This window comes from Coregonus lavaretus (genome assembly GCF_964263955.1).
Source record: "Coregonus lavaretus genome assembly, contig: HAP1_SCAFFOLD_285, whole genome shotgun sequence".
Classification (NCBI taxonomy): domain Eukaryota; kingdom Metazoa; phylum Chordata; class Actinopteri; order Salmoniformes; family Salmonidae; genus Coregonus; species Coregonus lavaretus.
The window spans coordinates 13,688-27,727 of record NW_028158101.1 but is presented as its reverse complement, the minus strand read 5'-3'; the positions used below and the strand labels follow the sequence as shown (position 1 = coordinate 27,727).

Below are 14,040 nucleotides of genomic sequence, written 5' to 3'. Positions count from 1 at the left end.
GGGACCCTGGCCCTCCTCTACCAACAGACTGGGACCCTGGCCCTCCTCTACCAGCAGACTGGGACCCTGGCCCTCCACTACTAGCAGACTGGGACCCTGGCCCTCCTCTACCAGCAGACTGGGAACCCTGGCCCTCCTCTACCAACAGACTGGGACCCTGGCCCTCCACTACCAGCAGACTGGGACCCTGGCCCTCCTCTACCAGCAGACTGGGACCCTGGCCCTCCTCTACCAGCAGACTGGGACCCTGGCCCTCCTCTACCAACAGACTGGGACCCTGGCCCTCCTCTACCAACAGACTGGGACCCTGGCCCTCCTCTACCAGCAGACTGGGACCCTGGCCCTTCACTACCAACAGACTGGGACCCTGGCCCTCCTCTACCAACAGACTGGGACCCTGGCCCTCCTCTACCAGCAGACTGGGACCCTGGCCCTCCACTACCAGCAGACTGGGACCCTGGCCCTCCACTACCAACAGACTGGGACCCTGGCCCTCCACTACCAGCAGACTGGGACCCTGGCCCTCCACTACCAACAGACTGGGACCCTGGCCCTCCTCTACCAGCAGACTGGGACCCTGGCCCTCCTCTACCAACAGACTGGGACCCTGGCCCTCCACTACCAACAGACTGGGACCCTGGCCCTCCACTACCAGCAGACTGGGACCCTGGCCCTCCACTACCAACAGACTGGGACCCTGGCCCTCCTCTACCAGCAGACTGGGACCCTGGCCCTCCTCTACCAACAGACTGGGACCCTGGCCCTCCTCTACCAGCAGACTGGGACCCTGGCCCTCCTCTACCAGCAGACTGGGACCCTGGCCCTCCTCTACCAACAGACTGGGACCCTGGCCCTCCTCTACCAGCAGACTGGGACCCTGGCCCTCCTCTACCAGCAGACTGGGACCCTGGCCCTCCACTACCAGCAGACTGGGACCCTGGCCCTCCACTACCAACAGACTGGGACCCTGGCCCTCCTCTACCAGCAGACTGGGACCCTGGCCCTCCTCTACCAGCAGACTGGGACCCTGGCCCTCCACTACCAACAGACTGGGACCCTGGCCCTCCTCTACCAACAGACTGGGACCCTGGCCCTCCACTACCAGCAGACTGGGACCCTGGCCCTCCTCTACCAACAGACTGGGACCCTGGCCCTCCTCTACCAGCAGACTGGGACCCTGGCCCTCCTCTACCAGCAGACTGGGACCCTGGCCCTCCACTACCAACAGACTGGGACCCTGGCCCTCCTCTACCAGCAGACTGGGACCCTGGCCCTCCTCTACCAACAGACTGGGACCCTGGCCCTCCTCTATCAACAGACTGGGACCCTGGCCGTCCTCTACCAACAGACTGGGACCCTGGCCCTCCTCTACCAGCAGACTGGGACCCTGGCCCTCCTCTACCAGCAGACTGGGACCCTGGCCCTCCTCTACCAGCAGACTGGGACCCTGGCCCTCCTCTACCAACAGACTGGGACCCTGGCCCTCCACTACCAGCAGACTGGGACCCTGGCCCTCCTCTACCAGACTGGGACCCTGGCCCTCCTCTACCAACAGACTGGGACCCTGGCCCTCCTCTACCAGCAGACTGGGACCCTGGCCCTCCTCTACCAGCAGACTGGGACCCTGGCCCTCCTCTACCAACAGACTGGGACCCTGGCCCTCCTCTACCAACAGACTGGGACCCTGGCCCTCCTCTACCAGCAGACTGGGACCCTGGCCCTCCTCTACCAACAGACTGGGACCCTGGCCCTCCACTACCAGCAGACTGGGACCCTGGCCCTCCTCTACCAACAGACTGGGACCCTGGCCCTCCTCTACCAACAGACTGGGACCCTGGCCCTCCACTACCAACAGACTGGGACCCTGGCCCTCCACTACCAGCAGACTGGGACCCTGGCCCTCCTCTACCAGCAGACTGGGACCCTGGCCCTCCTCTACCAACAGACTGGGACCCTGGCCCTCCACTACCAGCAGACTGGGACCCTGGCCCTCCACTACCAGCAGACTGGGACCCTGGCCCTACACTACCAACAGACTGGGACCCTGGCCCTCCTCTACCAGCAGACTGGGACCCTGGCCCTCCTCTACCAGCAGACTGGGACCCTGGCCCTCCTCTACCAGACTGGGACCCTGGCCCTCCTCTACCAGCAGACTGGGACCCTGGCCCTCCTCTACCAGCAGACTGGGACCCTGGCCCTCCTCTACCAGCAGACTGGGACCCTGGCCCTCCTCTACCAGACTGGGACCCTGGCCCTCCTCTACCAGCAGACTGGGACCCTGGCCCTCCTCTACCAGCAGACTGGGACCCTGGCCCTCCTCTACCAACAGACTGGGACCCTGGCCCTCCTCTACCAACAGACTGGGACCCTGGCCCTCCTCTACCAACAGACTGGGACCCTGGCCCTCCACTACCAGCAGACTGGGACCCTGGCCCTCCTCTACCAGCAGACTGGGACCCTGGCCCTCCTCTACCAACAGACTGGGACCCTGGCCCTCCTCTACCAGCAGACTGGGACCCTGGCCCTCCTCTACCAGCAGACTGGGACCCTGGCCCTCCTCTACCAACAGACTGGGACCCTGGCCCTACACTACCAACAGACTGGGACCCTGGCCCTCCTCTACCAGCAGACTGGGACCCTGGCCCTCCTCTACCAGCAGACTGGGACCCTGGCCCTCCTCTACCAGCAGACTGGGACCCTGGCCCTCCTCTACCAGCAGACTGGGACCCTGGCCCTCCTCTACCAACAGACTGGGACCCTGGCCCTCCTCTACCAACAGACTGGGACCCTGGCCCTCCTCTACCAACAGACTGGGACCCTGGCCCTCCTCTACCAGCAGACTGGGACCCTGGCCCTCCTCTACCAGCAGACTGGGACCCTGGCCCTCCACTACAAGCAGACTGGGACCCTGGCCCTCCACTACCAGCAGACTGGGACCCTGGCCCTCCTCTACCAACAGAATGGGACCCTGGCCCTCCTCTACCAACAGAATGGGACCCTGGCCCTCCTCTACTAGCAGACTGGGACCCTGGCCCTCCTCTACCAGCAGACTGGGACCCTGGCCCTCCTCTACCAGCAGACTGGGACCCTGGCCCTCCTCTACCAACAGACTGGGACCCTGGCCCTCCTCTACCAACAGACTGGGACCCTGGCCCTCCACTACTAGCAGACTGGGACCCTGGCCCTCCTCTACCAACAGACTGGGACCCTGGCCCTCCACTACCAGCAGACTGGGACCCTGGCCCTCCACTACCAGCAGACTGGGACCCTGGCCCTACACTACCAACAGACTGGGACCCTGGCCCTCCTCTACCAGCAGACTGGGACCCTGGCCCTCCTCTACCAGCAGACTGGGACCCTGGCCCTCCACTACCAGCAGACTGGGACCCTGGCCCTACACTACCAGCAGACTGGGACCCTGGCCCTACACTACCAACAGACTGGGACCCTGGCCCTCCTCTACCAGCAGACTGGGACCCTGGCCCTCCACTACCAACAGACTGGGACCCTGGCCCTCCTGTACCAGCAGACTGGGACCCTGGCCCTACACTACCAACAGACTGGGACCCTGGCCCTCCTCTACCAGCAGACTGGGACCCTGGCCCTCCTCTACCAGACTGGGACCCTGGCCCTCCTCTACCAGCAGACTGGGACCCTGGCCCTCCTCTACCAACAGACTGGGACCCTGGCCCTCCTCTACCAGCAGACTGGGACCCTGGCCCTCCTCTACCAACAGACTGGGACCCTGGCCCTCCTCTACCAACAGACTGGGACCCTGGCCCTCCTCTACCAACAGACTGGGACCCTGGCCCTCCTCTACCAACAGACTGGGACCCTGGCCCTCCTCTACCAACAGACTGGGACCCTGGCCCTCCACTAACAGACTGGGACCCTGGCCCTCCTCTACCAACAGACTGGGACCCTGGCCCTCCTCTACCAACAGACTGGGACCCTGGCCCTCCACTACCAGCAGACTGGGACCCTGGCCCTCCTCTACCAGCAGACTGGGACCCTGGCCCTCCTCTACCAGCAGACTGGGACCCTGGCCCTACACTACCAACAGACTGGGACCCTGGCCCTCCTCTACCAGCAGACTGGGACCCTGGCCCTCCTCTACCAACAGACTGGGACCCTGGCCCTCCACTACCAGCAGACTGGGACCCTGGCCCTCCTCTACCAACAGACTGGGACCCTGGCCCTCCACTACCAGCAGACTGGGACCCTGGCCCTCCACTACCAACAGACTGGGACCCTGGCCCTCCACTACCAGCAGACTGGGACCCTGGCCCTCCTCTACCAGCAGACTGGGACCCTGGCCCTCCTCTACCAACAGACTGGGACCCTGGCCCTCCACTAACAGACTGGGACCCTGGCCCTCCTCTACCAACAGACTGGGACCCTGGCCCTCCTCTACCAGCAGACTGGGACCCTGGCCCTCCACTACCAACAGACTGGGACCCTGGCCCTCCACTACCAGCAGACTGGGAAACAGTCTTTCTTTAAACACTCTGAAAGCCTCCAGACCTGACAGGATCAGTCTGCAGCACAGTGCAATACAACAGTGCAGCCTGCAGCTCATGTTAGTAATAAATGGACCTTACAGACTCCAGTGCATGGAAGAGAAAGGGCACATTTAACAAGGTCTCGGAAACCCCAGACCTGAGGCAACCAGTCTGTCTAGAGAAACTACATTTGACCTGTTCTTTGAGGGACATTTATAGTATTTATTCATTTCTTGACAACATACACTGTATGAGGGTTAAGGTATTGGTAAATATGGAGTGCTGATCTAGGATCAGGGTTCCCCCCCCGTGTCCATTCATCATAATCAAAAATGCAGTAATGAATGTACTGTGGGAACCTACCTGCTCAGCGATGAAACACATGCCCTTGTCCTCACGGACACTTTCATATGTCTCTCCCAGTAAAGGGTTGAATGGCTTGCTTCCCGCTCTGTAGTACGTGGAGGAGTATCCTGAGATGACGAACGCTGCCATAATGGCCTGCAGCAGAGAAACAGCAACACAATCCAAAAAACTAAAGTTAACTACATAAAACACACACAATGCCTTACGTCAATATGGCTGCTGGCGTTACACTGAAACACAATTCTCCTCTGCTAAAAGTTATGCATAAACCCTTTGTGTATCAAATACTGCATGATACCATAAACTAAACACCAGTAAAACCCCTGGAACATACTGGTTTACAACATCCCAGTAATGAAACGTCATAGTCTTTTATCTAACAAGTAAAACATGAGTATTCACACACTGTCCTGTTATGATAACAAAGCCAGTAGAACAACAGATGGGAGATTGAACAAGGTCGGCAGCTGCATCGGAGCATATTTCTGGCCTTTGTCTCTGGAAGGCTGTAATGGGTTAGTGATGGGAGACACTGGGTCACGCTGTAATGGGTTAGTGATGGGAGACACTGGGTCACGCTGTAATGGGTTAGTGATGGGAGACACTGGGTCACGCTGTAATGGGTTAGTGATGGGAGACGCTGGGTCACGCTGTAATGGGTTAGTGATGGGAGACGCTGGGTCACGCTGTAATGGGTTAGTGATGGGAGACACTTGGGAGACACTGGGTCACGCTGTAATGGGTTAGTGATGGGAGACGCTGGGTCACGCTGTAATGGGTTAGTGATGGGAGACACTGGGTCACGCTGTAATGGGTTAGTGATGGGAGACACTGGGTCACGCTATAATGGGTTAGTGATGGGAGACACTGGGTCACGCTGTAATGGGTTAGTGATGGGAGACACTGGGTCACGCTGTAATGGGTTAGTGATGGGAGACGCTGGGTCACGCTGTAATGGGTTAGTGATGGGAGACACTTGGGAGACACTGGGTCACGCTGTAATGGGTTAGTGATGGGAGACACTGGGTCACGCTGTAATGGGTTAGTGATGGGAGACACTGGGTCACACTGTAATGGGTTAGTGATGGGAGACGCTCGGTCACGCTGTAATGGGTTAGTGATGGGAGACACTGGGTCACGCTGTAATGGGTTAGTGATGGGAGACACTGGGTCACGCTGTAATGGGTTAGTGATGGGAGATACTGGGTCACGCTGTAATGGGTTAGTGATGGGAGACGCTGGGTCACGCTGTAATGGGTTAGTGATGGGAGACACTGGGTCACGCTGTAATGGGTTAGTGATGGGAGACACTGGGTCACGCTGTAATGGGTTAGTGATGGGAGACACTGGGTCACACTGTAATGGGTTAGTGATGGGAGACGCTGGGTCACGCTGTAATGGGTTAGTGATGGGAGACACTGGGTCACGCTGTAATGGGTTAGTGATGGGAGACACTGGGTCACGCTGTAATGGGTTAGTGATGGGAGACACTGGGTCACGCTGTAATGGGTTAGTGATGGGAGACGCTGGGTCACGCTGTAATGGGTTAGTGATGGGAGACACTGGGTCACGCTGTAATGGGTTAGTGATGGGAGACACTGGGTCACGCTGTAATGGGTTAGTGATGGGAGACACTGGGTCACGCTGTAATGGGTTAGTGATGGGAGACACTGGGTCACGCTGTAATGGGTTAGTGATGGGAGACGCTGGGTCACGCTGTAATGGGTTAGTGATGGGAGACACTTGGGAGACACTGGGTCACGCTGTAATGGGTTAGTGATGGGAGACACTGGGTCACGCTGTAATGGGTTAGTGATGGGAGACACTGGGTCACGCTGTAATGGGTTAGTGATGGGAGACACTGGGTCACGCTGTAATGGGTTAGTGATGGGAGACACTGGGTCACGCTGTAATGGGTTAGTGATGGGAGACGCTGGGTCACGCTGTAATGGGTTAGTGATGGGAGACACTGGGTCACGCTGTAATGGGTTAGTGATGGGAGACACTGGGTCACGCTGTAATGGGTTAGTGATGGGAGACACTGGGTCACGCTGTAATGGGTTAGTGATGGGAGACACTGGGTCACGCTGTAATGGGTTAGTGATGGGAGACGCTGGGTCACGCTGTAATGGGTTAGTGATGGGAGACACTGGGTCACGCTGTAATGGGTTAGTGATGGGAGACACTGGGTCACGCTGTAATGGGTTAGTGATGGGAGACACTGGGTCACGCTGTAATGGGTTAGTGATGGGAGACACTGGGTCACGCTGTAATGGGTTAGTGATGGGAGACGCTGGGTCACGCTGTAATGGGTTAGTGATGGGAGACACTTGGGAGACACTGGGTCACGCTGTAATGGGTTAGTGATGGGAGACACTGGGTCACGCTGTAATGGGTTAGTGATGGGAGACACTGGGTCACGCTGTAATGGGTTAGTGATGGGAGACACTGGGTCACGCTGTAATGGGTTAGTGATGGGAGACACTGGGTCACGCTGTAATGGGTTAGTGATGGGAGACGCTGGGTCACGCTGTAATGGGTTAGTGATGGGAGACACTGGGTCACGCTGTAATGGGTTAGTGATGGGAGACACTGGGTCACGCTGTAATGGGTTAGTGATGGGAGACACTGGGTCACGCTGTAATGGGTTAGTGATGGGAGACACTGGGTCACGCTGTAATGGGTTAGTGATGGGAGACACTGGGTCACGCTGTAATGGGTTAGTGATGGGAGACACTGGGTCACGCTGTAATGGGTTAGTGATGGGAGACACTGGTCACGCTGTAATGGGTTAGTGATGGGAGACACTGGGTCACGCTGTACTGGGTTAGTGATGGGAGACACTGGGTCACGCTGTAATGGGTTAGTGATGGGAGACACTGGGTCACGCTGTAATGGGTTAGTGATGGGAGACACTGGTCACGCTGTAATGGGTTAGTGATGGGAGACACTGGGTCACGCTGTACTGGGTTAGTGATGGGAGACACTGGGTCCCGCTGTAATGGGTTAGTGATGGGAGACACTGGGTCACGCTGTAATGGGTTAGTGATGGGAGACACTGGGTCCCGCTGTAATGGGTTAGTGATGGGAGACACTGGGTCACGCTGTAATGGGTTAGTGATGGGAGACACTGGGTCACGCTGTAATGGGTAAGTGATGGGAGACACTTGGGAGATACTGGGTCACGCTGTAATGGGTTAGTGATGGGAGACACTGGGTCACGCTGTAATGGGTTAGTGATGGGAGACTCTGGGTCACGCTGTAATGGGTTAGTGATGGGAGACACTGGGTCACGCTGTAATGGGTTAGTGATGGGAGACACTTGGGAGATACTGGGTCACGCTGTAATGGGTTAGTGATGGGAGACACTCGGTCACGCTGTACTGGGTTAGTGATGGGAGACACTGGGTCCCGCTGTAATGGGTTAGTGATGGGAGACACTGGGTCACGCTGTAATGGGTTAGTGATGGGAGACTCTGGGTCACGCTGTAATGGGTTAGTGATGGGAGACACTGGGTCACGCTGTAATGGGTTAGTGATGGGAGACACTGGGTCACGCTGTAATGGGTTAGTGATGGGAGACTCTGGGTCACGCTGTAATGGGTTAGTGATGGGAATGTCTATGGTTGCTAATGCTGGAGACTTCCATCCTAATATCAAGAGGTTTAACGTCATCTAATGAGTCTCTCAATTTTTTAGAACTGTAACCATAAAGCTATATATGACTTAGAGAGGTGAGTGTTTGGGCCGTACCATGCGTTCATAATTAGAGGTGAGTGTTTGGGCCGTACCATGCGTTCATAATTAGAGGTGAGTGTTTGGACCGTACCATGCGTTCATAATTAGAGATGAGTGTTTGGGCCGTACCATGCGTTCATAATTAGAGGTGAGTGTTTGGGCCGTACCATGCGTTCGTAGGGGTCCTCCGTATCGGCAGCCCTGTCTAGTAGCTCAGCGTACTCCAGCTCCTCACACATGTGCTGCAGGGTGTTGAGGGGCTCGTTGAGCTCCACAGGCATGGACACCTTGGACAGGTCCTTCCCTATGTTGTTCCTCAGAATGTTCCACAAGTTGATGTTGCTGCAGTCCGGCGAGGGGGCGGGGAGACACGGGCGCCGCCCGTTACGGAAGGCACGTCCAGCCAGGTCTCCGTTCGGCACTGAAACCAGAAGTACAGTGCTGTCATGGAGCATCCTCAGGACTCATGACTGTCTGAACTACAAGGCTTTGTCAAATCCTAATCCTTGCATCTCATAATAGCCACAGGTAGTTCATGACTGAAACACAGTCGAAGGATGAAGGGTTAGAATAGGAGACAGTCTGCCTGTGCAGAAGAGAGGAAGACCCTCCTGCACTTTACACTGACAGCTTTCATAAGCCCAGAGTGCAGCTCTTGGCAAACGGTGAGGCCTGCAAGGTCAATCCCTGCCTCACTGATAAATGACCAGGCCATCACACAGAAAGGGGGGGGGGGGGGGTTGTCAGCTGGATCCCCTCAGCAGGTTCACCACCACCTCCATCACATTAGCCCCCCCCCCCCCCCCACTGTAATGGAAGGAGAGCTAGGGAGGACCTACTTTGTCTGGAGACGTTATCAGTCACGCTGGCATTGTCTTCTGAAATGTTATCGCTCACATCGCTGACGTATGACTCATCGTCTGAGGCCTAGAGGGTTAGAGGAAGACAACAGAGCCACTGAGTCAGTGGCTAGTAAACTGCCTTCAGTGCTGGCGCTCTCTTCTCCCTCGTTCTGCAGTCACCACAAATTCAGACCCTGCAGCATTTCCACTTTATATATAGTAACATACAATGAACTCACTGACGGTGCCAGAGAACAGCAGACTGTGGCTGATGGCAGTAATGGCCTCTATTGCAGTACAGTCGGCTGCAGGAAGAGCCTTTTTTGGCCAACAGCACTCTGCTGGTTTGAATGGGACCTGGCACCTGAGGCAGAGGATTTGGCCCTAGACTGGTGATGGACATCCTTGGTGAGTAATCCTTCAGCAGGACTCCAGCTAGCAGCACTTGGTTTTCATACCTGGGGAGCAGCCAGACAAGCCTGAAGGGTGATGGCTCTTATGGGGCCATTTTGACTGGTGCTCGGCACTCATGGCATTGAGCCTGTCATGGCAGTGTGTGAGAAAAGCCATCTGTGGCTTAGGAACGGACAAACCATCAGTCTGGAGGATGAACCATGTCAAATCCATAAAGAAGGGCGTACCATTGAAAACCTGGAGTTGGTGGGAAATCATAGGGGACAATGGCATGAGACATTGGACAGCAGCATAATAGACTGGAGAGCCCCTCCCCTCCCCTCTAGTTGGTCAGACTTCGTCTGAGTTTCTGTTGCGTGCTATCTCTCTCCCTCACACTCCTTTTTATTAATGGCTGACTAACTCCAGCGCCACTCGGCCGTGCTTTATCTGAGCTCCGAGCACTTCGACAACCGAGCAACCGAGCACCCCCCTCCCCCAGCCCTCTCTCACCTCGTTCTCTGACGAGCTGGCAGACAGCAGCACTTCCTGGGCGTCGAAGAACTCAGACACAGACTCTGACATAGACAGCCTGCTCTCATTGGACGTCTGTTGAGTCAGAGGGATTCCCCTCTGCTCCCCACCCTGTAAGGAAACAGAGAAACACCAATCAGTACAACGTCTTTTACTAGTGACTTTAGGTGGTGAGACGACATAGAACTGCACTGTGTCAAAGTGGAGACTTTATCCTTCATATATCCTGGTAGGATCACATTGTTGTTCCATTGACCTTGACGTCAGGGTCAGCATACCATAACGACCAGTGAGCTCACCTGCCAAGATATACTGGAAGCGCCATCCTTATTTAAGGACAGGAATCAATACTCTAATTGGTAAATGCAGTAAAAGCAGAGAATACAATGTTTTCCAGTTAACTAAAGCTACGTGGCCAGCTCTACAACAGCATGCGTAGCACCACAGAGGGGACACTGTTTTCCCTGACCTCACCTGGCAGCTACCAGCCGGCTGCAATAAGCACACTCAGCACTGCAATGGCAAGTTCCCTGCCAGTCAGGGACAATCACAACAAAAACAACGCCTTGATCCAGTAGAAGACGTAGCTAACCTCATCAGGACTGGGGATGATGTTCACACTGACTGTTTGTTCAGACGGGACCGACTCAGAGTGGATGCGGCCCAGTCTGGTTTTAAGCTCAGCGTTTTGGGACAGGGCCTGAAATGAGGAGAAATACTGATCAATCACTAATCAATCAGCTGGAGGAGAGGGTGCAGAATGGAAGAGAGAACTAAACAGATGAGCGGTACAACTGGATCTATGTTGTGCAGCTCTCCATTCATTTACACAGAACATCTGAGGCTTCCTTTTACTGTATATATGCTACTGGCACAATGAATGGACTTATTCTGTGATAATGAGATGAAGTAGCCTAAAATGTCCTCTATAGAAAGACAAATTACACTGGTCTGTACTGGTCTGTACTGGTACAGTACTGGTCTGTACTGGTCTGAACTGGTCTGAACTGGTCTGTACTGGTCTGAACTGGTCTGTACTGGTCTGTACTGGCCTGTACTGGTCTGTACTGGTCTGTACTGGTCTGTACTGGTCTGTACTGGTCTGTACTGGTACAGTACTGGTCTGTACTGGTCTGAACTGGTCTGTACTGGTCTGAACTGGCCTGTACTGGTCTGTACTGGTCTGTACTGTAACAGTCCCCTAACAGGACCCTGAGAAGAGCTTAGCAGCTACCTGACCAACTTTAGCTGCAGTAAAGGGCATGTTGACATCACGACAATCCTCTCTGTAGACATACCATTACTGTAGCCCCCCCCACTACATACCATTACTGTAGCCCCCCCCACTACATACCATTACTGTAGCCCCCCCACTACATACCATTACTGTAGCCCCCCCACTACATACCATTACTGTAGCCCCCCCACTACATACCATTACTGTAGCCCCCCCACTACATACCATGACTGTAGCCCCCCCCCCACTACATACCATGACTGTAGCCCCCCCACTACATACCATGACTGTAGTTCACATGCCCCCCCCACTACATACCATGACTGTAGTTCACATGCCCCCCCCACTACATACCATGACTGTAGCCCCCCCACTACATACCATGACTGTAGTTCACATGCCCCCCCCACTACATACCATGACTGTAGTTCACATGCCCCCCCCACTACATACCATGACTGTAGCCCCCCCACTACATACCATGACTGTAGTTCACATGCCCCCCCCACTACATACCATGACTGTAGTTCACATGCCCCCCCCACTACATACCATGACTGTAGCCCCCCCACTACATACCATGACTGTAGTTCACATGCCCCCCCCACTACATACCATGACTGTAGTTCACATGCCCCCCCCACTACATACCATGACTGTAGTTCACATGCCCCCCCCACTACATACCATGACTGTAGCCCCCCCCACTACATACCATGACCCCCCCACTACATATCATGACTGTAGTTCACATGCCCCCCCCCACTACATATCATGACTGTAGTTCACATGCCCCCCCCCCACTACATACCATGACCCCCCCACTACATATCATGACTGTAGTTCACATGCCCCCCCCCCACTACATATCATGACTGTAGTTCACATGCCCCCCCCCCACTACATACCATGACCCCCCCACTACATATCATGACTGTAGTTCACATGCCCCCCCCCACTACATACCATGACTGTAGTTCACATGCCCCCCCCCCACTACATACCATGACTGTAGTTCACATGCCCCCCCCACTACATATCATGACTGTAGTTCACATGCCCCCCCCCCACTACATACCATGACTGTAGTTCACATGCCCCCCCCCACTACATATCATGGTCCTCTGTAGCTCAGCTGGTAGAGCATGGCACTTGTAACGCCAAGGTAGTGGGTTCGATCCCCGGGACCACCCATACGTAAAAATGTATGCACACATGATTGTAAGTCGCTTTGGATAAAAGCGTCTGCTAAATGGCATATTATATTATATGACTGTAGCCCCCCCCCCCCACTACATATCATGACTGTACCCCCCCCCCCCCCCAATTCCAATTACGTTGAAAAAACATAAGCGCGGCTTGTTAACTAAGCGGTCTTCTTTCCCATCTCTCATCAGATAGTGATGAAAGTGACTGCTATGAGTCAGCAATGTTTTCACTGATGGGTCATTACCTTAGTCTCACTGTGTGACTATATGAAATGAAATCAAACTCAAGCAGTGATGAAATTCATACCATTCCATTGAAACCCCTCATCTCCCCAGCCAGTACATTTCATGTTTCAAGTACTGCATGGAATATTTAAGGTGGTGTAGTGTGTTCTGACAAAAACAACACTATTAACCATTTAGAATGTCTGTTCCCAGTGCAGGGGGATTATGGGTACTGTAGTAGGAGAATCCTTAATGAACACCTGCCGGTCTCACCTGTGACAGAGACTTCCTGAGGGTGATGATCTGGGCAGACTGCTCCTGGTCTGACAGAACTGTTTTGATCTTCTCCTTCTCCATGGCAACCGTGTTGAACGCAGACTTCAACAGAGAGTGGACTGCAAAAGACAGCAACCAGAAATCACTTTAAACACACCCTCTGGTTACTTACAACTCTTACTAATGGTTTCCCTATACTTGTAGGGTTTGGACAGGGTAAAGGGACGTGAACGGGGCCGGATTGATGCAGGATCTCACCGGGGCTGAAGCCTCTGAAAAACAATACAAACATCAAAAGCGAGCCTTTTCGAAAAAAGCTTTTTCAATCGCGTCTGTGCCCTGTGGCTCCTTTACTCTCCTTCAAAAGGGGCTGTATTTGGTTTTGTGTGTCGGTTGTTCGGGGAGAATGATAATAACATGTCAAAATGTGCGACTTGTACTAGATTCAATGATTGAAAAACATGCAAATGTGAGCATAACCGAACGTGAAGGATCAAGAGGCCCATCGCAAATGCATGCTGACATGGATCTCAAGGACTGCAGAAAAACGGACAAATTGACTCTGGGTTAAAATAACAATTTGAGACCGAGTGCCAGTATTGGACTGATATCCTTCAAAAGGGTGGTGACTGTTATAACATTTTTGGCAGAGCGTGGATCAGCTTTTAGGGGAGTCAACTGAATATTTGGTTCCATCTCAAATGGCAATTATTTGGGTA

General features: G+C 54.7%; 1 protein-coding gene across 1 annotated transcript in view; it reads right to left on the bottom strand.

The window, feature by feature from the left end:
• The window catches only part of LOC311124435 (oxysterol-binding protein-related protein 6-like), a gene marked incomplete at its 5' end in the record, with an annotated part of 41,087 nt that overhangs the window by 14,179 nt on the left and 12,868 nt on the right, over positions 1-14,040 (bottom strand). Inside the window, 6 exons of the mRNA XM_084198584.1 lie at positions 4,866-5,003; positions 8,774-9,027; positions 9,446-9,533; positions 10,355-10,486; positions 10,968-11,075; positions 13,319-13,440. Of these exons, the coding sequence (XP_084054710.1) occupies positions 4,866-5,003; positions 8,774-9,027; positions 9,446-9,533; positions 10,355-10,486; positions 10,968-11,075; positions 13,319-13,440 (842 nt within the window). The remainder of the gene's footprint in view (positions 1-4,865; positions 5,004-8,773; positions 9,028-9,445; positions 9,534-10,354; positions 10,487-10,967; positions 11,076-13,318; positions 13,441-14,040) is intronic.